This window comes from Wyeomyia smithii, chromosome 3 (assembly GCF_029784165.1).
Source record: "Wyeomyia smithii strain HCP4-BCI-WySm-NY-G18 chromosome 3, ASM2978416v1, whole genome shotgun sequence".
NCBI lineage: Eukaryota > Metazoa > Arthropoda > Insecta > Diptera > Culicidae > Wyeomyia > Wyeomyia smithii.
The window spans coordinates 220,554,820-220,581,159 of record NC_073696.1 but is presented as its reverse complement, the minus strand read 5'-3'; the positions used below and the strand labels follow the sequence as shown (position 1 = coordinate 220,581,159).

The window sequence follows — 26,340 nt, the reverse complement described above, 5'->3', positions numbered from 1 at the left end:
TGTTGTTGTCAGCAGTCACCAGTGAGCCCAGGTACACGAACTCGTCTACCACCTCGATTTCATCACCGCTAATATTAAGCTATATTAAGGGACCTAACGAAAATCGTGCAACTTGTGTCGATACACCTTCGAAAGCGATATTAAATAGCTTTTTCTTCTTGATTCTCGTTTGAGCCGTCTTTTGACAGCTCTGTGTGTAAAGGGCTAGTTGCTGTGACTATATGCCCTGTGTATGTTTTAACGTCCGTATGGACACCGTGTGCTATCAAATAGCAAGCATAATGTTCCATCCCCTAGTCGTAACCCTCGTCAAAATTTGAAGGGACTCGAGTGTTTCCGAAATTCGAACTACGCACATCACCCAATCCATCGTCGACTTGACCAACCGTGTCTGTTTATCCGGGAAACTGTAATCGTGCATAATGCATAGCTGATCTCGACAGATTGTGTCGTACGCAGATTTGAAATCGATGAACAAATGGTAAGTGGGCACGGCACAAATGGTATGTGGGCACCTGCCGTACCGTGAATACGTGGTCCGTGGTGGGGCAGGCGCCCATAAATCTGGCCAGGCATTGGTGCTTATTACGGGAGTCACTTCACGATGAAATCAGAGCGAAGTGAATGAAGTCCCGTAATAGGACTTCATTCACTTCGCTCTGATTTCATCGTGAAGTGACTCCCGTAATAAGCACCATTGTCTCACAAACTTACTCGCAAACGGTGATAGTCGACGGCATAGGATTTGAGAGAGTACCTTGTAGGCGTCGCTCAGCAGCGTAATTGCACGGTAGTTGCAGCAATCCAACTTGTCGACCTTTTAGTAGTTGGGACACATTGTACTTTAGTCCACTCCTCCGGTACTACCTCCTTCTTCCAAATCTTAGCAATAACCCCCAGTAGCGCCTTTCCCATTGATTGGCCAACGTGTTTCAACAGCTCGCTGAGGAGTTGGTCAGCTCCAGCCGCTTCACTGCTACATCGCCGTTCAGGTGCTCGTCGTAGCACTGCTTCCACCTTTTAATCATCTTCGTGAGAAGATTGCCGTCCAGGTCTTTGGACATGTCGGCTTGTGGTACAAAGTCTGTACATTGCCTCCCGTCATATCTGAGCATTCATATCACCGATGACGATCTTTACGTCCCGTTGCGGACAGCTATCATACACCTGTTCAAACTGCGCATAGAACGCTTCTTTCTCCGCGTCGGGTATTCCTTCGTGTGGGCAGTGCACATTGATATGGCTGTAGTTGAAGAATCCGCTCTTAATTTTCATTTTTTATAGACCCCACTGCGACCAGTAATTTTGATCTTTCGTGCCATTGTCCGAACGTTTCGAAGGCTTAGAAATGAGATTTTCAGTCTAAAGAGTTTGTGAGGGGAAGCCTGAGAATAAACCCAGTCCTTTCGCGTTGGAGGGCCTGATTCCGAGCCCATGACCACCCGCTTGTCAAAACGGAGTCTGTAACCATGTGGCTACAAAGCTTCTTTCAATCTCAATTTACACATCTTCGCCTATGCCTGTGCCGATTGTTCCTATCCGCATTTGCTTCTTCGTTATTTGCAACGTTAAGTGTTTTGCGAGTATCTTACGGTGGTTCTTTGCGCCATTCAACTAGCTCAGATCCATCACGGAGGAGTAACTACGAGGTGTGCTGTCGTTCAAGCTTTAGCTTAACCCACAAATTAACCACTAATTTTTGGCATATTTGTTTTACACACCAATATTAAATACGCTAATCGACAAAAGCGAAAAAACGTGCTGCTCGAAATTGCTGCTCTAGAAAGAATATAGCTTTTTACCCATTGCTGTGAATTTAGGTGCCCCTAGCCATTACCAAAACGCGACAACTTACATGAGAGTTCGCATAGTAATTGCTTGTCGGGTTCGTCGCTTCCAATGGAATATAGAAAGGTACGGTGAAGGTTTGAGTCTCTGGTTTGAAGGGCTTCCTTTTTGTCAACATTGATGACGTAAAGTTCAAAAACAATGTCCAAAAATCGATGTTCGATACATTTTTTCAAGAATTTTTCACAAGTTATGACAGTTTACGGCTGAAAAAGCCTTCCTGTGCCAGTGAAAAATGCATAATACAATTTCAAATGGCATTTGCTTGTTTTTGGAAATCTACGTCACAACCCAAAAGCACGTGGTTTTTGCCTATTTTTCGCTACTGATACACACAAGTGTCTTCTTCTTCTTCTTCACCTTTACACCTTTCCGCCCGGGCCCATATAATTGCGTAGGTAGGAGGTGACTCAAACAAAACCTCTCTCGCTTTTTGAACGTCCTATTCATTGTTTTATTGCTCCAACGGGAATGTCATCACACAAAAAATACTGAAATTTTGCGATAAACGAACATAAATGAATATTTCTTTTCTTTATTTACTTGTATGATACAGTGGCGTAACCAGAAGTTATTTCTGAGGCGAAAAGGGGTAAAATCTTGAGAAGCAAAAAAAAAATGGACATTGATTATATTCACTTAATTCGAACATATCGCAAACATGCCGGAAGTGACTTAAATGATAACAAATATGCCAGAAGGGATGGTAAAGACAAAATTTCGGAATAAAAATTGAAAACGGACACCAAAAGAATAAAATTCCGGATAATCGAGTTTCCGGATAATCGAGTCTCCGGATAATCGAGTCTCCGGATAATCGAGTCTCCGGATAATCGAGTCCGACCTGTACTACGAAAAATAAAAAACCGGAGCAAGCAAGTGTTTTTATACACGAATTGCTTCGATTTAGGTTTTGTTATCCGTGTAATTGCGCGCTTCAACGTTATGTTTACGAGAAAACTCATTAAAGTCTCTGAAAAAATGTTGACGGCTGGAGGCACCAAAATTCACAGGAATGAAATAAAAACTTCAAATCTTTCATTTTTTTTCTAGTTCGAGCTTTAGGGCCACACCTGCATTGACCAGTGTTATCTAACAAACAAACAGCATAATTTGCTGCTAGTATATCCTATTTTAATTCGTCCGCAAAACTGATGATCACCGATTTGACGATCTCAATAATAAATATGAGATAAAATTTCACCCCTAAATAAATCCATCAACAGCCAAATAAAAAAACGTTGAAAGAAAGAAGTCATCGAATGTTGAGAAAGAGTGAATATGCAATCATGAAAATGTGCAAAACATGCATGCATTATCTTCTTTCGAAGTTAAAAAAAACTCTTAAAAAAAAACAACCACCCTGGACTAAATGTTCCTTGTTGTGTTAAGGTGAATCGGGACGTGGTCGCGATCAACTCGAATTTTGCAATCTAATTTTTTCTTGATTTATGAAGACTACGTACATGAAACTTTGATCAATTGTTCTCACAACTGTTGCATGCCTGAAGTAGCAATTTAAGTGCTGTTTATTTAGTGGAAGCCGAATTTTTTACGATCAAAATACAGAAGTAAAAAGAACTCTAACCTCAAAATTGTATAGGAAAAGGCCACAATCCCGATTCACCTTAAGCTCAAGCTACACCGTAGATCTTCGAAAAAATTCAAGCTTTAGCAGGAAAAGAAAAACCATCCGCCATTCCAAGTAAAGAGAAAGCTACGGTATTTGCGATGACCCGCGGTATGATTGATTGCTTCGACGGCTTCCCATACTGTGCTACCGAAGCCGGTCAGGGTGCGAACAGTGAGGTAGATTTGCGCCTCTCGGACCGGAAGCAACCACAGGAACTGTAATAATGAAGTCATCGCTGTTTGCTTGCCTCTAGTGAACTGCCGGCATTCTGCTGAACAGTGGGACACTACCCGCCGGTGCCTCCGTTCCCCTTTTTATTCCCTTCCGGGGTTATGCCTTTGACTGCCCGGCCAGCTGTTATCGGTGTTCTTCCTCGTGGTGCTGCATCGGGCCAGCAGCTGTCCGCCTTACCGGTAGCGGTTTTTTGTTTTGTTTGCCCTGGTAAACTTGAGCGTGTTAGCCCAACGCACAGAGCCGACGACGATCGACAGTTGCGGTTTGATTTGTATAACAACGGTGTACAATAGAGCCATTGCAAAAATAAACCTTCACAGCGGATGCAAAAATGTTGAACAAATGCTAATCCATTTATACTGTGACTGCTTTATTTTTCTTCTGTACGTTCACTTAGGGGAAAGTGACGTACTTATAGGCTTGGCTTGCATACCGTTTTGATGTCACTAAAGTCAGTAAATGGTTTGTGTCTATTTATGTGATTGGTTCATTGTTCGCGTAAATTTGTCCTTGAAACTTTTTTAAATTTAGTGTATTACAAAATTGTCCAACATTGTATCTATCTAGCAACATATTAGTTATTGTTGTCTATCATGTAGTTATGCTGTTATTATCGTTTTAAATCTGACGGAACATTTGCTAATTTCTTTCCAATTTTATCTGAAAACCCGGCTGTGAGCACATAGTTTTTTTTAACGATTGGTGCGAATGACCATCTCTACAACAGACCCAGTATTCAAAAACTTGCGCTAAGAATTATAAAAAATATTGAATCATGAATTCTAAAACTCCAACTCATCCTAAGGCGAGGCTAACGAAGCCAATCGATTTCACTCGCGTGCAAAACTGACACGCAGTGATTTCCCTACCGACGATTCAACCCTGAAGACGGTCTGCAGTGATATATCGTAGGTAGCAGTGAGTCATTAAACTGGGTTACAAATTCCGCTCCAGTGGTGCATGGCAACTGAGCTAGCAGTACCTAGTAGCGGCAGCAGCCGACCGGAAGTCGCCCTTTGGCAAACTCTGCTGCTATTTGCGATGTTTTATTGATTCTTTTCAGCTACACCTGTTCTATTGTAAAGCTGAATGGACAGGAAAACGACTATTATCATAGAAGAATAACACGATAAATGCATTGTAAGGTTTAAACGAACTGCCGGGGATCGAAATGAAACTAAACATATGGACTATAGAATTGGTGCAACATTGCTAATATACTCATATCACTCTCGGTACGTTGTGCTGCAAGTTAATATACTTTCGTTCAGTGACCCTCGTTTAACCACCGACAAACGGTTTGATGGCTTGTTTTTTATTACTTTCCGATTATATTCTGTGATAGTTGAAATAATTCACAACGTACTTTTCAATAGCATCTTAATCTAGTTTTCGATAGTACAAAGTAATAAAAAAACTCAAAGCAGCCGCCGTTGCATCATTCCGGCTTCGGTATACGAGTTCCAGTCAACCAACGAAAGGAAAGGAATTTCCTAAAGCATACATCTAAATTCAGAGATCTTTCCGATTAACGTCATGGTTTAAGGAAACCCTATTGTACTTATGAAACATTAATAAGGTAGATACGCTTACCATATATTCTGCACGGGCATTTGAATCAACTCCGAACTTTCTAGTCCAGCATATTGAGCATTTAGAGTTACACTGTGCAGCGCACTCAACCATTAACTCGAAATTTCTCTGTCATCTAGCAACACTGATAGGTCAAACTACAGTACATACATTCACACACCTTTAGAATTTTCTCCTTCAGTTTCATGAATGCAATTTATGCTCAAAAGTACACATAACATGATTTCAGATGAGTATTAGCATGAACAGTTTGAATAAATCACACACAGCATAGCACAATCAATTTTCAGCGAATAACATCCGCATCGAATCTTCTTTCTCGTCGACAGCTTTACACATAAAACACAGATATTTTTATTTCATTATCTTCCTACTGCAATAAATCTGATAGATTGTTTTCCACAATTATTGCTTTCCATGATGGCTACACAGCAAAATCGACAGCAAACACAAAAAACACGTTCGTACAAGCGAAAAATAATAGAAGCAATGCCAGACTGCTCAACTCCGAACTCCAAATTAGCCGAAGGCGAACGAGACTCGCGTTTTGTATGAATTAAAACATGGAGTCGGTTTTGTGTTCGTAGGTACTTGCCTTGCCGTCCAGAGCGCAGTGGCACCTTTGGAACCTTTTATTCATTCAACATTTTCGCTGCAGATGCTGTCCCATTCACTCAAGTAGCATTTTCGTTGGTGTACCGACTGCTAGATGTGTTAGAGCAGTGGGTTTGTACGTGCTGTGAGATTCGTGTGCGATGTTTTCCGGTACTCGATTTTGCACTCTTGTTCGATTCTTCTCAAAAACGTGTGTTAATTTTTGCCTGAGGGCAGCTTTACCGGTGGTCCGAATTGTAATTCGATTCCATTTTTAATTGCTTTTTTTTAATTGCAACGCTATTTAACTGCAAGACCGATAACTGCAACAATTTTGCAATTTTCGGACCGCAATCCGTCAAATCTGATGTCAAAGTCATATTTGACATTGAAGTGACAGATCTCGCGAATTCTAAATGCATTCGAAAATGAAAATTGTTGAATCTCTAGAAACATTTTAAAAGCGCTCTTTCTTTTCGCTCGATTTTTTTCGATTTCGTTTACTTGTCTTTTCATTTTATAGATGGGAGATTATAAATCTCCTCTATTAATCAATGAAGCAAGCAAAATCACCATAGTATGTGGTTCACTTTCCGTAATTATTATGAGAGAAAAAAATATCCCTTGTTTATTGTTTGCTAGCTTTCACTACTCAGCGAGGCAGTATAGTAGATTAGCAGCATAGTAGATTACAAACAATATTTTGTGACCTAGCGTCAAATAGACCATTTTACGAACTGACAGGTGTCCCGGATTTTACTGACCAAGGTTGTTAATACGATAGAATATCGTCGATAATCGTCATCGCCGTTACCGATAACGTATGGTATCGTTATTGACGATGACGATAGCGCCTTCAAACATTTACGTTATCGGCGATGACGATAGTCACTAAACGTTATCAGCTCACTAACGTCTTATGCCTGTTTTGTCTGCTGTGGGTGCGAGTGGTGTACTGACTTGATCAAAAAGCAGGCACGGGGTGAAGAAACGTTTTTTCACTTCGGAGGGTTGGAGACGAAGTATACCTAGGCAACAGGAAGAAACTTTTCCTTATTTGTTTATGTTTCGCTTCTCACCATGCAAAAAAATGTTTGGGTTGTGATTGTTTGCAAAAATATGAATAGCAAGGTATGTGGCATTGTCATATTGGCATTTAAAATGCATCTAAATTATACATCTAATGATACAAAAATTACTTTTGCAGTGGTTGTTGAGAAACAAACGTTATTGTTTCGATTCCGTCCAGCAGCTATCGTCTTTGACAATAACGATAATGTCTGAAGACGTAAGCGTCATCGTCGATAACGATAACAGACGGTATCGTTATCGGCGTTTTCGATAGGTTATCGATTAACAACCTTGTTGCAGACATTGATGTTGCTTTTACTTGCGTTATGTCAGCGGTTCCGAGCTTTCTGTCAAAGTTTCATTCATGAATTGAGTTCAGAAATGTCTCGTGAAATAGTCTATTGTAGTGATGAACTTTATCTTCGCCTACAAATTGGTTATGTAAAGTAGTTACTAAAACGCAATGAATTATAATGCGGAAATATGAATATCAAATTGATCGATCGAGAAGCTTGCCTATTTTAGTTTTCTGCTATTTTTTTCCACTATTCTATTAACCCGTAAAGACCCGGGACGGAACTTGTTTTTTGAAAATGCTCGTTCTCAGCACTGGAACGGCCGATTTGGAGAAACTTGGAATTTTATTCAAGGAGAATAGTTGCTCTAAGTTTTGATAAAGGTGATACCTCTCTGGACCCCTCCCCGTTTTCGTGAGGCACAAATATGTCTGTGTTTTTTTCCAATTATTCAAACAGATTGAGCAAACACTGGGAATTTTCATACGTATCAATTGCTCCATGTATCAAATCATGTCAGGTAGATGAAATATGTAAGCGTGAATTTTGGAGTTTCTAAATTATTTCAGTACAAAATTACAAAACTACGTATTTTTATAAAAATTCAAATAACAAAACCGTTCTTCAAATTTTAAGCTCTACTTTTTTGAGGTAAGGTCTCCTGAATCCAAACTCGATGGAATATTTATTTTAGCATGCAAACATTCTGAGCAAAAAAGAGTTTAAATTCGCCAAAGTACGTATTTTCATGGAAACCTGATTAACTCAGTCTCCCACGGTATGTTTCAAATTAGCTCTTCAATTTTCAAACTCTATATTTCTAGAGTAACGTTTTCTGAATCCAAAGATGCTGGAAGATTTATTCTATTATGCACAGATTTGGAGCAAAACGAGTTTGAATTCACTAAAGTACGAGTTCTTATGAAAACTTGATTTTCTCCAAATCTGTGCATGCTAGAATAAATCTTCCACCATCTTTGGATTCAGAAGACGTTACTCTAAAAATATAGAGCTTGAAAAATGAGGAGCTAAGTTGAAAACTATCGTGGGAGACTGAGAAAATCAGGGTTCAATGAAAATACGTACTTCAGTGAATTTAAACTCGTTTTTCTCAAAATATTTGCATGCTAAAATGAATATTTCATCGCGTATGGATCCAGGAGACCTTGCCTCAAAAATGTACAGCTTTAAATTTGAAGAACGATTTTGTTATTTGAATTTTTATAAAAATACGTATTCTTGTGATTTTGTACTGAAATAATTAAAAAAATCTAAAATTCACTCTTACATACCATATTTCATCTACCTGACATGATTTGATACATGGAACAATTGATTCGTATGGAAATTCCCAGTGTTTGCTCAATCTGTTTGAAAAATTAGAAAAAAACACAGGCATATTTGTGTCTCACGAAAACGGGGAGGGATCCAGAGGGGTGAAACCTTTTCCAAAACTTGGAGCAACTATTCCCCTTGAATAAATTCCAAGTTTTCCCAAATCGGCCGTTCCAGTGCTGAGAACGAGCATTTTCAAAAAACAAGTTCCGTCCCGAGTCTTTACGGGTTAAAAAAATACATACATAAAACAAAAATGGTAGTGACGAACCCCCCTCTAAATTTTAGCATGTGTCAAGTGTTGCAATTATCGAACGGCATTAGATAACTGCAATGTAAACATGTTGAAGTTATCGAACGACGACTGTACAAATTTTATTTTATACCAGATTTGAACTGTAAAATTTTGAAACTAATAAACGTTTTAATCCATTTTGCCATCGTTATAAATCCCATTGCACGCTACCTAATAATGATCTAGGACAGGATGTGACAAGTGGATCCTAGTTATTCTTATTTTCGTTAAAATTGACCTCATGAAACATTTTGATTTTTCGGCAAGACACTTGCCAGTGTTTCCATTTATTATCAAAAACTCTATCTAGGGCTTTCAAGCCCTGCTTTCAATTACCCATACCTAATTTATTTGATAATGGTTGCTTATTGAATCTTGAATTGATTTGAAGATATGTTTGGGAAATTCTCGTAATAATTTGACAGTGGAGATTTCGGAGAGTTCAATATTAAAATAAGTTTCGGAATTATTTCATGATTACATACAGTAAAGTATATTTTTACACGATTCTACATACCGTGTAAAAAGAACCGTGTGAAAAAAAAACGCGTTATTTGCAAAAACGTTGTAAAAAAATCGTGTAAAAATTTGAACTGCGTAAAAAACACCCTACCACAGACAAACAGACGTACCTCTTCGAACAAAAATCATGAAACATCTTCGTCCTTATTCGAAACGTTACACTCATGCCCCACCATGTGAGCTTATTGCCTACTAACTTATTTTTGTAAAACGGTTTTCGTCTTTACTAATGGGTGTGCACGCTTGCTTAAAACAGCACAAGCGGCATTACTTATAGGCTTTGTCTTTGATAATGAATGTGCACGCTTGTTTATAGCGACACTAGCGACATTATTGCCCACTAAGCAAAATTTCAAATTTATCGTTATTTTTCTGGTCGATGACCCTGCTATAGTCTGTTACCGGTACTATTACTTACTGTAACTGTTCTACGCGAGGTTGAAAAATCGTGCAAAAAATACCATTTAAAAATAATCGCGATATTTAAAAAAAACAACGTAAAAACCGCGTTATTCGGAAAATCGTCGTAAAAAGATAAAAAGATTTTACTGTATCTTAGTAAAATATTACCGAGAATCTCGTTAATGTTTGACAGGTTATCAATTACAGGTTGTTTTTACAGGATCTCGGTATTTTTATGTATTACCGAGATCTCAGATGTTTAAATCTTGGTAATTTATTTAACCATACTCGGTGATAATATCAAAGTGTGTACGTGTTAATAAGATTAATATCAGCGATTAGCAAAATTCCGCTACTATGGGTTCATCGATTATCGAGCATGATTTTCCAGTTAGCGGGTTAGCGATTAGCGTCGCTAAATTTTTAATTGGCGTGCCCGCCACTGCACACTGGGAAAAAATGAACCCAAATTCCCACTAATTAGAAGCCGCTGGGTTGGCAACCTGGGATATAGTATTTCTTATGTCAAATTGGTCTATAAATCGATTGGTGATATTTTCATTCTGTGAATGGCACAGATTTCCAAAAATACTCCGTGCCCTGCCCAAAATGAAACCATCACCATTCGATTTGTTGATCTATTTTACACAAGAAATGCTATATTTCAGGTTGTTAGCCCAGCGGCGATTATTTAGTGAAAATGTGGGTTCCGGTTTTTCCACTAAATAATCGCCGCTGGACTGGTAAACTGGAATATAGCATTTTTTTATAAAATTGGTCAACAAATCGCTTGGCGATGGTTTTATTTCGGGCTAAGTACTGAAAATGGTCTATTTTGCCTATTTTCACTCTATTTTTGCGTTTTTTGGCTATGTTTCCTTTTCCCGTGCCCTGCACAGAATTAAAATATCACCAATCGATTTATTGATCAATTTTACCTAAAAAATGCTATATTTCAGGTTGCCTGCCCAGCAGCTTCTAATTAGTGGGAATTTGGGCTCATTTTTTCCAGTGTGCACTAGTTAAAACGGCACATTCCTCAGTGTAGTTGCTTAGCTATACTAGTTTTGTATATCATTTGAAAGAGCCGCATTTTCCAAGCAAAACGTGATTTTCAAAAATTTTCTATCGTACGTTGTTTATAAATCTCAAATTAAAACTTCTCGAAATCACTTATACGATGCGACGCGGGACTAAACACAACACTTATCGTTCTTACTACATTAAAACATTTTAAAATTTTTAGCTTTAAACTCGACCGGTTTCGGGCGTAATACCGCCCATCTTCAGGAGGAGAGTCCGACTGGTTACAGCTTATTTATACGCTGTTCGTCAGCGAGGAAGGAGATGCTACAAGATTCTCTGCTTTGTTATGTTGAATAGGCAGGATGTGATGGGGCGATCGTCTTCGTTCATCAGCGGTTCTGCCGAATTGCTGATGTGAAGCGATTCCCAAGCATTTAAGTGAGACGTTTTACTCACGTTTTTTATAATTTTCGCGTTTTTCCAGTCTATTTGGTGGTCTTAAGTTACGATGTGAGCGGCTACACTAGATTCACAAGACTCCGCATTATCAACGGCATGTTTACGTTCTTCGATTCGCACTTTCACCTTGCGTCGAGTTTGCACGATATACACCGAGGGGCAATTGTGGCATAGAATCCGGTATGTTCCAGGATGCTCATCTGGGTGAACTTTCTCCTTTAAATTGCATAGCAAGCCCCACAATGTGTTTTCGTTTTTGTGCACGATTTGAACGTTCTCAGTGTATTTTTTATTGGATTGGTTAATTTGGGATAGAAGGGTAAACTGATCCTTTTTATTTCTCTATTTTCGGGCAATAGTGTGGTAATTTGTTGTTTTTCTTGTTTACGCGTTTTTGTTCCCTTAGGATTTTGTCCACGAATCTTCTGTCATAGCCATTTATTTCTGATGCTTTGTAAATTTGTTGCTGTTCTTTGGCAAACTCCTCGGCTTTCATTGGTACATTGAACAGCCGATGGGCCATGGAATGAAAGGCTGCTTACTTTTGTCCCCCCTAGGAAGGGCAATCTACCCTCAACTTCCCGCTCTACCGTAAATTTGATTGAGTTGTGACGGTAGTTAAGCAGATCTAAGGTTTGGGATGGGTGTCGTTCTTTCACCGGTGCAAAAACATCATCCACGTATCTTTTCCATACTCGTGGGAAATAATTCTCTTTTCCCGCGGCATCTTCGAAATCGCTCATGAAACCGTTGGCTAACAGCAGTGAAAGTTTACAGCCACACACAGTTAATTTTGTACCCTTACATACAGTACCCTATACCCTTAATACAGTTAATTTTGAACCCTTCTAGTTGCTGAACCAAATCTACAGTATTTTTCACACTTTTTCCGTGGGTTATCGGGTACTTTTCCATATCGTCTACCAACCATGCTGCCATTTTATCGGTTGGTGTGCGAATGGTGATTGAAAAAGTGTGAAAAATTCTGTAGATTTGGTTCAGCATGCCCAAAAGCTATTTGTTTGATGTCGCTCTGTCCATCAGTCCATAGTGTAGTAATACAGATGGAAGGGATTTGTAACAGACATTTACGAATGTAGAAACTGATGTCGTAGTATCTCGTTTCCCTAAAAGACGTGAATGTTTTTCGGCAAGGAGGTTGCCACAAAGAGGTACAATTATTTTCGTGAAGTGTCGAAAGCCCTCTTTTTCCGGTGTAGACAGACATAAATTATCCTTGCATACCATGAACAGCAACCCTTCAAAAGTTCTTTGAAACGTTGGCCATCCTCTACAAATAAAACGAAAGATTCAGAAATTATTGATACTCTAGGTAATACTGATTCTTCTGAACTAAACTGTTAACGTAACACTAACAGTGATTAATAACTACCCGATCAGAAAGAAAAAACAAAAATGTAACAGAAGTTGTTAGTTTGTTACGGGAAAAACCTTACAGGCTGTGTTTTCAATTTGGTCCCGTTAGGTGTTAAAATAACAGAAATTATAACAGAAATGATTCTACTAGTATCAAACACATATCAAAATTTGTTACTAATATATCAGCTTTCTAACAAAATAAGATAGTATATAGAACAATTTAATAACAAACATTGTTGGAAACAACAGGTTTTGATAAAAACGAAAAATTAGTTAGGCTTGTTTCAGAACTACTTCATTTCACGTTTTGTTATTGTAACTCATTCAGATTCAATTTTGTTATTAAAATTATGTGGAAAATTACAAAATTGTATCAAAATATGTTATTTGTATTTCACGTTGATAGAATTTTGTAATTTTTTAGTTATGCTCTTCTGATCGGGTAACAGCTTTAGAGAGTTTGAAAATTATCTGCACTTTAAACACTTGGCGGGTTGCAAAACCTATATATTCAGCTATGCTTAGATTAGTTATAAGCGCACACACGGGTAAACATTGTAGACATAACCAAGCAGGCTTGCAAAGTTTACCTAATTTTCAAACAAAAACTTCAGTTACTGTGTTACGAATGAATGAACACACAAAATGGAGAATTCGCTGAACAAATTAGAATCAACATAAACTACCATATAAAAATATTTACCATCATTTACAATCATAAGCCTTTCGCCTGGCAAAAAGGGTTTCCAATGTCGGTTGCAGTGGCTCGTCTGGTTCATCTTCTTGCGAGATCTTTGAAGCACTCGAGGGGGGGGGGGGGAACCTGGGAATATTATCACTTGAATGGACCCACAAACGAGACATCTAATGGTTGCATCTTGTTACAGTGAGTTTTTAGCTTTCTCTGTAACTGCCAAGTTCTTGGTATGTGAAGAATGTTCATCTACTATCAGTAACACAGGCTTAGCTTCTGTAGCATGAACATGTCCTACATTTCGGTAATCATGTACTCCGACGGATTGCACGCAAATATTGTTCCCTCTGGGGCTTCATGTTTGAGACCTTCCTGCTTTCGCGCTCTGGGAAATATAACGAATGGTGGAAAGTATTTGCTGCTTGCCGACATAGTTCGTTGGCTCTCCTCGCTCTGCTGATGGAATGATGCCAATTTGTTTTTTTGCCCTTGCGGGTAGCAACCTTCTTCTTATCCGAAGGTACCTTGGTACCTGCTTTCAAGAATTCTTCTAACATTACCTCACATACAAAGGATACAGCTGTTTCTTTGGCATTAAATACACGGTCCTTGTCAGCACATCTTCGTACATGTCGAAAATGGAATTAATGGAAACTTCGTTGAATAATCGTGCTTTTGCAGCTTGCGTAGGCTTCAGTATATAACATGTAACACTGTCCTGTCATTTTCTTCAGTTTGTTGAAAGGGTAATAATTCCCTTCCTTACAGCAAGCTCCAAAGCTAACTCCCGTACGTCGTGGTTCGTGAAATAGGTGCCGCACAAGCTCCGTTTTCTGGTCTGTTGTAAAGATGGTCTTTCATTGTCCAAGCTTTGAGCTTGTCACCTTGTCAGAAACGTATTCGTGTAGTGTAGTTCTCCGGATCCTAAACGTCTTAGAAAAACTCTTTGCATGGGTTAGGTTTTCCTGAATCCAACTTCTACGAGTCGACTTTCGTTGGCAGCAGTGAGGCATCTCTGATAGATGGAAAATGTTTGTCAGTAGCATCCAACTAATCCCGAACCATGCCGGGTTTACGGGCACTGGGTGACGGTCTTACCCCGAGAGCACAAATTTTGTAAAGAGTGTACACTAAGGTCGTTTTTAACGCGGGGGATGCGTTCCAAATTTGTATGGGCCCGCGTAAAAAACGACTTTTTTGAGTGCAAATATAACGAACAAAAAAAAAACGTTTAAACCTCGTTTGAATATTATAGTGGCCAGTCTAGAGACCAAAATGCAATATTTTAAATTTTGAGTATTTTCACCAAAAGTTTTGATTTTTTTTAAAACTGATATATGATCACTCGTGGCCGGAAAACGTGATTGAAATAAGGTCGATATCTTGTACCGTTTTTGACAATGAAGGAAAGCAACCCGCATGAAAAACGACCTTACTGTATTTCTGTTAATTTATCGTTTCAATTTACCTTAAATCGAGATTACTTACAATACAGGCAATAAATTGTAGAGTAACGAAAAAGTATTTTAATGTTTTCACATGCATAATTGCTTAAGTTCAACTCGCGAAAAATATATCCGCTACACTGCCTATAATCGCATACCAGTCCCATATGGATTTCCATCGTTTTTGAATTAAAAATCAAAATCAGATTCCATCTATTTCTTGCTCTACTATCGATCAAGGGAACAAAAAAGCATGTTTTATTTGGAAAAGTCAGAAAAAACGTGAGGTCAAATTGTCCCGTCTTTAAAATAATCGCATATCAGTCCCACCAAATATTTTCCTAAGTATCCATATTTCCATATTTTTTTAAGTATTTCCATATTTTTTTTCTTAAATCTTTATAAGGGGCCATCCACCCAAGTAACACACAAAACATGTTAGAAAATAAGTAACAACGAAAATAGTCATATAAGTGTACTACAAGCGCAATTGGAAACATGTGTTATTATATTGTGTTTGAAGTTGTTTTTCATCAGTAATACAACCGCATTTCGAAAACAAGCTTGTTTTTTCTGGTTTTGGAAATGTTTTTAATAACATGAGTTCAAGAATGACAATCACTATCACTTGGTCTTTTCGTAAGACATTACACCATCTAATAACACTACGTACCTGTAAAATGCTTTTCCTTAGTACAATAGTCGTAGCATTCAACACCCAACTTAAAATTACTTGATCAAATTAATATTTAAGTTATATGAACGATTTCTATATATATTCGAAGCGGGTCATAACGCGCCATCAAAAGATAAACAAAACGCTTGCAGTGTAACCAATATCACTTCAGTTTTTTGTTATTGTATATCTAACAACGTTTTCTAGTTTTGTAAGATTTTATATCCAGATTACGTTGAAACTATGCGAAAACAATTTCAATATTCACGAATATTACCCCCCCCCCCTCCCCCGTGGACAAATGTCTATATAAATTCTTTTTTTTTTGTAAGGACCGTGGACATTCGTAGCATTCCACAACCCCCCCCCCCCCCCCGAAACTTTCCACGTGGTATGTGGATGGCCCCTAACAAATATTTGGTGCTGTTTTTCAAGCTTTATACTGGTGACAAATCATCAAATAATCACATAATGCAAGGTTATTTCAAATAAATTACAAACGAAAGTTAATTTTAAGTAGACACTGAATCTTTTTTTTCTGAAAGTCGCTCCCGAAAGGTTATTGCTTTCGTCAATCAGAGGGATAATAGCCTTGAGCAATGCTTCTTTCTGTAAGGGGTTAATTTCCTGTGGACGATCTGCTCACTTCAAATAATCATTCAAGTTGAAATTTTCAGAACTCAGAAGAAATCGTTTTTAGTTGCTTAGCTAAAAACAGCTCTTTTCATCGCCGTCGTCTTCCGTCTAGTCACTGTTGTAATGAAATTGGAAACATCCTTTTTCAATACCACTTTTCCCATATGCTAAATGCACGGGCTAATGCGGAATAGTTGCATTCATCACGTGTTGCGAAACACTGAAGACGTAAGAAAGGAAATTATTCAGTAGCATATCCGAGACTTCAACCTTATATTTTGCTTTTTCTAAGACGACCCTAAAGTCGGGACAAGTAATGGGTGTACGTCTCCGCCATTCTCCAAGCAGCATAGAAGCTGTCTGCGGCCATAAACGTCGGCCCATATTCAAAATACTTGAGAAAATATGACTACTCCTACACCGAACGGTTGAAAGTGAGACTGGTATGCGATTATTTTGTTACCTGATGTCCTAAATAATCGCATATCAGTCTCTTCCTTATTTTTCATTGTAATTTTCACGAAAAAGGCAATTCTTTGATAAAGACGTTATGATTATAGTCTATTTTATTACATTATGCCGAAGAGATAAGAATAACCCACCCCAAACCGGTGAAATACCCAAAACAAGAAAAATATCTTTAAGCGCTGTATTCTCAACTCGATGATTTTCCAGATGAGACTCATATGCGATTTAAGGCAGTACAGTAGCGTGTGTTAGATTTATTATTTTGACGTTTGACGGTCGCTTCGATATGTTTTGAAATGCCCAAAATGTTAGATACTATCTTTTCACATACTTGGAAACACAATCGCTTGGTGTTTTCTATAGTAAAACTTCAGTGGTGTCAGCCTTACGCTCAGTGCTGGGCTTACCCCAGACCGATTTCATGACAGCTGTTTCCTGAAGCCGCCGCTGATGATGATGGCACTAGTCCAGACGGACGAGGGAAAATTTTTTCTAAGCCTAAAAGTCAGCCACACGATTCCCGTTCATTTTCGCATTCTCGAAAAACTACATACATTGCCCGCTTTACTAAACTTAAAATGTAAGTCATATGACAAAAATGAAATTAGTTCGTGAAATGTTGAAACATGTTTGTACGTGACCATTTATGTCCTGCACAAAATCCATAAAACGTTCAAAACGAAACAGTCGTTCTTCGCTTTTTCCATTTCTACACACCACTTGCAGCAACGGTTGATCTCGCATTGACGGAGCTTATAGACCTTTTTACGTACGAATGTATTAGTGCACCTAGTTGAGGAAAGTATTTACAAATCGCTTTTTTGTTTGCTATGCTATGTTTTTGGCAGCTGGACAAATATTCAGTTGAATACTTATTATAAGTTCTAAACTCGTTTCTGAATGAATTTTTCATTCGTGATCATGAATCGGGGGAAGCTGCTGAACATTATCGACCAAAAATGGTAAAAAGTGATAAAAAGTCGGAGCAACGAGATGCGATGATTTACAGCTTGGAGGAAACAAAAGCAACTTTACATGAGTTTACACGTTCTATAGAGACAAGTGACTTTTCACCTACGCACACTAATGAACGTGTAAACTCATGTAAAGTTGCTTTTGTTTCCTCCAAACTGTAAATCATCGCATCTCGTTGCTCCGACTTTTTATCACTTTTTACCATTTTTGGTCGATAATGTTCAGCAGCTTCTTCTGATTTTTGATCACGAATGAAAAATCATCCAGAAACAAGTTAAAAACATATAATGAGTGTTCAACTGAATATTTGTCCAGCTGCCTAAAACATAGCATTGCAAACAAAACAGCTATTTGTAAATATTTTCCTCAACAAGTGGCACTAACACATTCGTACGTAAATAGGTCTATTCGGCTGTTTCGCAAGCACTGACAGCCTTTTAACGTATAATCGACCCAGAGAGCTAGAGTAAAACGGCTTCAATAAAAAAGGTATGGGGATGACGTTCGTGACAGGGATGTGGCTTACCCCCAGTAACACTATATCTATCTTTATTCGTTTTTTACACTAATGAGAATTGTTTATTACATTGTTAATTTACTATCAAACAAAACATTTAACTGGAAAAGAAAACTATGAAATATTTTGACGTAAATGATTTAAGTTTTTTCTTCAATATTGTTTCATTTAATTGAATGTAATCTTAAATATATCTGTACCTAAAAATAGGGTAGTTTGCAATAAAACAGCTGGAAGAAAAACAAGCGTGCTAAAACCTCGCCACCTGCAACAGATGTTCTCACTTCTCACTGAGCAATGACTGTTCTCTTTCACCTTGCGGAGTTGATGCGCACGCACCATCTCGCCCGTTACGGTTACGACAAGAAATTGAGATTTTTCGAGCGTACAAATGTTTCATTGAAGTTTAGATATATTCTTTATTCAGGTATGCAAAATTACGCGAATTTAACACAATATTGATGTGGCACCATCCAACTATTCCTATGGGTAAACTTCTCAGGGTAAACTGTTGGTGAAAAGGGCGATTATAATTTCCGTAAATGTCAATAGTGATAAATTAAATCGACATCGCGACTTTCGTTGCGCGCGACTTTTCGCTACAACTTTAAATATCCTTAGGGGCCATCCACATACCACGTGGACAGATTTTTAACGATTTTGACCCTCCCCCCATTCCCCTCCGTGGACAACTGCCCATATAAATTCTAAAAAAATTGTATGGACCGTGGACATTATTCAACCCCTCCCCCCCCCCCCCCCCCCCCAAAGCTGTCCACGTGGTATGTGAATGGCCCCTTACGTGGGAAGTAGTGCTCTGTAGAGCACATCAGATGCGCCATACAGCGCACTATTTACGACGTAAGGTATAATGTGCGGCATGAGTGTAAAATCAATTGTCGCCAGTCGACAACTACAATTTTCAACTAAATGGATATCAAAATAGGTAACTTGAATGAGTTTCTCAGCACATCTACTCTCATAGAAATTCTTAAAAACAAAACAATCCAAAAGTAGAGACAGAAATATCAGATCTACACCCTGATGTTTCAGGTGATGCTATTTTTATGGAAAACTTACTTGTACTTCTCTCCGTGATTCGTCGACAGGATTTACAGGATTTCTCAACAAAAATAATTTTTTGTTCCGTTGGAAATACATAACTAATGACATTACATGACACCCGTAGGTAAAGACGATAGCACATCAGTCGTGACGTTAAGTTATCTATTTTTATTATGGTATAACAGCTATTACATAGTTACACTCCTCCTATACATAGAGTAGAGGTACAGCAAGATTTTTTCTTTGATCTGTCAACTAAAAGGTAACAATACGTAGAGAATCACATTTAGGTGTCTTGTCAGTAGTTTTAGTTGTCAATACGCTGCACGGTGGAAACTATGTCAGTCATTTGGCAAAGGATTCCGGCGTATGTATTGCTGAGAATCAGCTTAAAAACGTTAAAATAATTTTTTGTCTCTAGTCTGTTGTGCGAATTTCGATGAAAACCTTTCCAACTTTGAGATTTTGTGCAGTTACAGTGGTAATTGAATGAATATATGACGAAGTATCCTACTCCTAGCTCTATTGGTTCGCTATGCTTTGGAAGGTTTATCTATATTGCCCTAAACATTATATGTAATTTGATTTTCAATCTCATCCTATCAAGATTATTCGTTTCTCTCTGTAATGGTTCGTGCATTGATAAATGTGCAAGAAGCTTCTCACTTGGTGCTTGACTCTAATGACTAGAAGAGATTTTTTTGGCTTCTACTATTCACTAATTTCACTACCCAAGTTTGTATATATTTGGTAGAAAAAGAAAATCCACGTTTCACTCAAACTAGGTTACAGTACAGTCTGTTCCTCTTTAACGTTCTGATGCAGCTGCCGGAAGGATGGTATCACATTGTTGTCTGCGTCGCAGTCCGGAGACTGCACCGTTGGCGAGTGGCAAATGGTCGGCTGAAATGGCAGTAAGGAGAAAGTATTGATTTTTAGCTCTAACGTTATATAAAAAAAATAGTTTGAATTTCTATACCTTCTTCATGGTGTAACTTCTAGCCCGCACTCTAGTAGTGTTCCGCCGGACCGGGTTGTTAGACTGCACTTTCTGACTCAACCTCACCGAGCTGAATGTGCTTCCCCGTCGCCCGAACCGGGACCTCGGTGAGGGCGTTGCGGTTGCTGTGACACAACGAAAGTAAAGTTCTGTTATTCCAGATGTTCTTGACACAAATTACGACAGTTGTTCGTTCGTTAAGTTAGGGTTAAAAATTGATGAAACATGCCAATGGTTTAATAATGGTGGTTAATGTTACGTTTACTCTATGTTACGCAGGAAACATCGACGGATACAACGTACTACCCTGTGGATAAGAGGTTACATAGTCAGATAGCGACACGGAAAACGGTTTAAAATCGAAATCGAGGTTAGGCAATGCCACGTGGTGGTTGTCGGGAGCAAGCTTTCTGCACAACAAAGCAAGCGAATACATACGGTGCCAGTAGACGCATTTTATTGACGGTCAGATTTTTTGCACGACTCCAGCCGCACTTTTCTGCACATTTAGTTCGTCGATAATTGAGTGTGTTTATAAATTGACGTGATTGTGTGTTGACAATAACAGGTGAAAAGTTAGAAAAAGACATAGACACGTTGGGAACAGCCAAAAATATCAGACATAGAAGCGTAACAGTGTTTAATAATGCATTAGTGGTTTTGTTTTCATTCGGCCTAGGTTCGCTCCACATAGGCTCTGCAATCATCGATCGGGGTTAGCATTCTGTCTAGAATTTTCATACAGTGCCTCCACAATCACGGGTCAGCTACAATTATGGGTCACTTTTACGCAAATACGTCTATTCTCACGAAACTGAACAATTTTCATTGGCAGTGGTTTTTTTATAACTCAATTGTAACCCTATTCATATCATTGAAATGATTTAATGTTGAAAATGTTACTAAAAACTATAATTCTGCTGGATGCAATAAGTGAAGTGACTCATAATTGTAGTAATGTCACGTTTTGCGGTGCACAATTGTGGGTCAGTCCATATTTTGGTTAAATGATCTTGAAGGCCAACAGTGACCCATAATTGTGTCTTTTGCTATGCATGTACTATTTTTCTTCTTAAGCGATTTACACACATCAGATGCAGTGAAACTAATTGTCGATCGAAAGTATACATCAGAACACAGAAACAGATAGTAAAACATTCGTAGTTGATAACTTTTCCGATTTTATATTCATTTTTCAACATTTAGGCAACACGTTGGTCATAACGGGACGGAATCCAAGCATTATTTTATCATTGTTAACAGTACATGGTTAGCAAATTTAAAGCATGATTGATGTCATTAAATTCCACAGAATCAAAAAAAAATCAGTGTTTCTATCCAGCTTTTTACGCACCATAATGGCGGTTGCTATAATGCATGTTCGTAGTTTGTGAACCTCTCTGCTCACGTCAGTGTCGTGAGTTCTGGAGTTTTGGCAACATAAATGTTGCCAGATTTATTGTTTTTCTTGCGAAATACATGAAAAGTTAAACTGACGTAAGCAGAGTTGTCAAAAGAGTACACGCTCCCTAAAATGAATTCAAAAATGATTAGAAAACAATTCATTTCCATAAAAAGTGGAACAACACGAAAATTGAGTAACTCTGTTGTTATTCAAAATTGTGTAACCATAGTATGGGCAAATACTGTGTATTTATTATTCAGAATGATGTATACAATTGAACTCATTTTTTGTGTTTAATAAAACTCATTTAGTTCTTAAAAAATACCAGTTTATGTGTACAAAATTATCCATTTATTGAATTTAAAACTACTCAGTTTTAAAATTAAAACCTACACAGATTTAGATTTTGAAACTATCAAGTTTTTGAATAGAAAAATATTCATTTTTGAATTTAAGACTAACCATTTTCAGAACTTAAAAGTACTCAGTTTAAGAATGGAAAACCACTCAGTTTTAAATGTGATGTTAGCGTAGAAAGGGAGGTTTGTGTCAGTAACAGTCAGAACAAAACAAAACTTAGGTTACTACATTCTATCTGAACGGTGTCTAATTATATTTATTTTTTAAGTATATTTTGCTCTTTTTTTCTATCTGAACGGTGTCTAATTATATTTATTTTATAAGTATATTTTGCTCTTTTTTTGTGATGCATAATCACTTGATATTTTACTCTCCCACAAATTTCCTGATGACACGAACAACCTGAAAACTTTTGGTTCCTTAGAATGAATAATGAAAAAAGTTTATATGTGTACCTTAAAGCTTTTTAAAATGTCCGTGACCACCTTCTCAGCAATTTTCTCATTTTTTGGAATCACTCAAACAGCCACAAGAACAGATAACACGGCCGCAAAGGCTAAATAATGGCGCACAAATGTTGAATCATGGTGCCGCCTTTTCACTCGTGTCAAATAATAGCGTCGTTTTTTCATGCTTAGTACTCAAAATTGAGTTTTAGTGGTAAATTCAAAAATGAGTTATTCTAGATTAATCTAAAATCAGTGTAAAAATTACACAGAATCACCAAATGCGATATTCATTTTTTGACGTTTCCATGCAACTTATGAAATTGAATTAAAACTAATTCATTCGCCGTGTTACTTTGCACGAGCGTGTAGGTAACACATCGTCGATTTCGTGCAACACTGGCACAACTCAAAATTTTGCATTTTTGAGTTTTTGATGGCAAATGATGCCAAATATTGTTAAGTTTCATCCGACGAAATCCCGCTTCGAAATTCCCAAGAAATCCAGAGTTATGAGTAGCTGCCTTTGCTGCACAAATCGAAATTTCTTTATAGAGTTAGTAAAAAAAGGGTTTTAACTTGTACAACATGTTTATAATATTTCCAAAATAGACCTTAATATGTTAAATGAGGATTGGAAATCTTAAACTTTACTGTTTTCTTGAAAATTGAGAAATAAATTTTCGAGGCTAATTTTCAAATGCGTTTTTCTCGAAACTATGATTTTTGAGTTGCGCCAGTGTTGCACGAAACCGACGATATTACGAATTTTTCATTATAGCGTCCGCCATTATGACGCTAGAAAGTTGGATTATCCTACATGCTGCTTTATTTTAATTCTAATCTGATTAGAATCTACTCAGTTTGGTATTCTTATGCAAAATGTCAAAAAGTGAGTAATCGAGTACTGGACAATTGAGTTACATGAACCCAAATTTTCATAATTACCATGTTTACTCAGTTTTGAGTTATTATCCATGATGTTTACTCACCCTGAGTATATGTATATGTCAAAAGTTTTCAACCGCAATATTATCGGTTTCCGAGGAACAATTGGTGTCTCTTTTTATTCGTTGGCTAGCAGTAAGTATCTGATCTGTCATCAAATCAATAATTCCTTAATCAATTAATAATTTCAGCCCAACATCAGTATTGCAGAGGATTTGAAAACACCTAAAAGATCTCTTCAAAATGAACAACCGCATGTTGTATGTTCTACGATGCCGTTAAAAGCCGGACTTTTATTCGTGATAACAAACGGAAACATTTGTATTGATGTACAGTGCTCAACAATCGATGCAATTTAAATCCTTCGCAGTATTAGGTGACGAATGATGACGGATTTTCTGGCACAAAAATGTAAATCACAGTTCACGGGCAACTGTCAACCGGTTGGGTGCCGCATTCAATGAAGACACGGGAATGATTTAGTAAATTTTCTAATGTTTCGATGAAAAATAAATCTGTTTTTTTGATTGTTCTGATTTTATTTTATTTATTGAGTCAGATTTACAAAAACCAGAAATCAATAAATTTCCGTATTTAGGCAAACTGGGTAACTTGTACTCATTTTTGTTAATTTCTGGTTTGCATGAAAAGAGTAGATTCTACTCAGTTTTTGACGAATGACGCCCTTACTCAGAAGTGAGTAACCGTAAAAGTACCCTAATTAGGGTACCTCCTCTTTTTTCAAAAGTGGGTGATATCTAACTCACTTTAGAGTAACAAAAAATGAGCGTGTAAGGGGAGACATCTGGCTTCTTACTCTTCTTACTCACGCACCACGATGATCCCTGTTTTATTTTTCGTAAGTGATGCCATTCACTCGGAAAGTACTTGAATGTTTTTAATGCTTTCATCAGCATTTTGTACAATTCCTCCTGCAGGCGATAGTTTTACCGTCTGAGGGTTACCGGAAAATCTGCATCTTTATTATTCTTAAAATCAAACGTGTCATCCATCAATGATTAAGATTCATTCATTGACCCTTCTGAATTCAGATTATTTGTACTCTCCGCACGAGCAATATGCTTCAACACGTATTTTCCAAACTCAATCCAGAACGGATTCAAAAGTAAAAATAAGCTTACACTACACCTTTTACGTCCGACATTGAGCAGCGGTATACTGTTCTTATGCTGCACGCAAAACCATCTTTGCGCATTTTACTACACCCGTATTTGTACGCTTTGTACTTTATTTTTTATGTTCACTTGAAAATATTTTAGATTATAACAGGTGAATCATAAATAAACATGAATCAAAACAACGAAACATGTTGTTCAGCAACACTGCCAGCACACCTGATGATAAATTTTAACGCACTCGGAGTTTTCAATTTCAACCAATCGGCGAGTGGTTCCCGAAGTGGATGCAAATCTATACCCAGTTGTCTCCCCTTAGGGATTATCTAGCGCAGCCTACTGCTGGCAGTACTGACAATAGGGCGCAAAATTTGACACACGCAGTTGATTTGAAACTAGAAAAAAGCATTTTTCTAGGCCAATTTTTCACGGAAATGTGTTACGATCGCGCAGCTTATTAGTTTAAAGAGAAAAGTATACATAGTTTGAGTGGTTACGAGTCTCTCACGTGCCGGTCAGGGCCGGCGTCACACTATTTTTCCGAGTGGGTGGTAAGGAATGGGGAAGGTTTATGGGTGGCCTTCCGGTAGTTAACCGGAACAATCACCATGGCGTGCAGTCATGTTTTGAGTTTTTTCTTAGTTTTATTTATCAATTTTCGCGACAAAATTGTTGGAGTAGATCTTATTCTGCAGTTTTGTCAAGAAACTCTCGATGTGGTCTGCTAGGGGACGCTCCATCTCGTCCAACGATTGCTTTGAGTAGTGGGTCGACAGCAGATCCAGCCAGTACACCGCGTTTTCGCCCCAATTGTATTTCTTGATGAATGACGCAACTTCCGGTAGGCACTACTTACTATAAATTTCCTCGTTCACGACCAGTCCGGAGTGAAAGAAGAGCAACTTTAACATCCCCTTCTCGCTAATTGTCAGCCACAGCAGCACCTTCTTGAGGAACTTGGTGCGTTAAGTGAAATTTCCCTCGGAGCTCACTTCTTTGTGAAGGAAACAAAATACGAAGCGCCCTGCCAGTCGTTGCCATCCGTGTTCGCCAGGCAATTTTCACAGTTTGGCCGGTGGCACCAACCGTCCGACCAAGCGCACGCAGCGATGTAGCCACTTTTCCCTCGGTCTTCCTCTTCAGCATCCTTTGGAGCTTCTTATCGCTCAAGGTCGTCGGCCGTTCGGAACTGGATTTTCTCTCGATGCTTTGATTCTTGTCCAATAGTGCGAAGATCATGTAGATGTCGAAGCAGGGGTATCCGGCGTCCACGAAGTGTCGCACGTCCACGAAGTGTCGGACTTCTGGTAAGGCTTTACTTACAGTAGTGAAAATCTCACTTTTCTGACCAATGAAAAAAATGCACAAGAGTAGATCTTGAAGTTTTCGGAATCAAAATTTTGTTTGTTAGATATCAAATCGCTTAGAAATGCATGAAATCTGTAGATTTTCATTGAAAAGTGGTCGCTCGCACATGTGCACGGCAATTTTAAGTTTCGAACATAGACGACATTATATTTTCTTGGTTTTGTCTGATAATTTTGTGTGGGTAAGTACCCACAGAGATATTTTCCGAGTGGTTACTACTACCCACACTACCCACATGAAACGTCGGCCCTGGTGCCGGTGTTTGTGGAAAATGTTTTAGTCGCTACCGGCGTGAAAATATAAACAACATCGATAGAGAAAAATAGTGATGTGAAAAATAGCAAGATTGAAACGTTTTAAAAGTTTTACGGTGAAACCAAATGTGTGAACTGAATAAATAAGGTGCTTTGATGCTGGTTTAACAGTTTCACAATAAATAATTTCAGGTTAGTTGAAAAATTAATGATATTCTATGAGGCATTCCCAAAATGCAGTAATATGCAGGAGGAAGCC

General features: G+C 38.1%; 2 protein-coding genes across 4 annotated transcripts in view; both read right to left on the bottom strand.

The window, feature by feature from the left end:
• The window catches only part of LOC129727561 (GTPase-activating protein), a 41,788-nt gene extending 35,842 nt beyond the window's left edge, over positions 1–5,946 (bottom strand). The window contains exon 1 of one of the 2 annotated variants that reach the window (XM_055685496.1): positions 5,309–5,946. The gene's annotated coding sequence lies outside the window, so the exon portion shown is untranslated. The remainder of the gene's footprint in view (positions 1–5,308) is intronic. The other variant, XM_055685498.1, reaches the window with a different exon arrangement.
• Positions 5,947–19,312: 13,366 nt separating this feature from the next.
• Positions 19,313–26,340, bottom strand: part of LOC129727560 (adenylyl cyclase 78C) — a 151,654-nt gene continuing 144,626 nt past the window's right edge. Inside the window, exons 10-12 of one of the 2 annotated variants that reach the window (XR_008728553.1) lie at positions 20,603–20,663; positions 20,144–20,289; positions 19,313–20,067 (exon numbers count right to left, since the gene is read on the bottom strand). Coding sequence is in view for 1 of the 2 variants with exons in the window: in XM_055685495.1 (XP_055541470.1) it covers positions 19,951–20,067; positions 20,144–20,289 (263 nt within the window). In the remaining variant the exon portion in view is untranslated. The remainder of the gene's footprint in view (positions 20,068–20,143; positions 20,290–20,602; positions 20,664–26,340) is intronic. The other variant, XM_055685495.1, reaches the window with a different exon arrangement.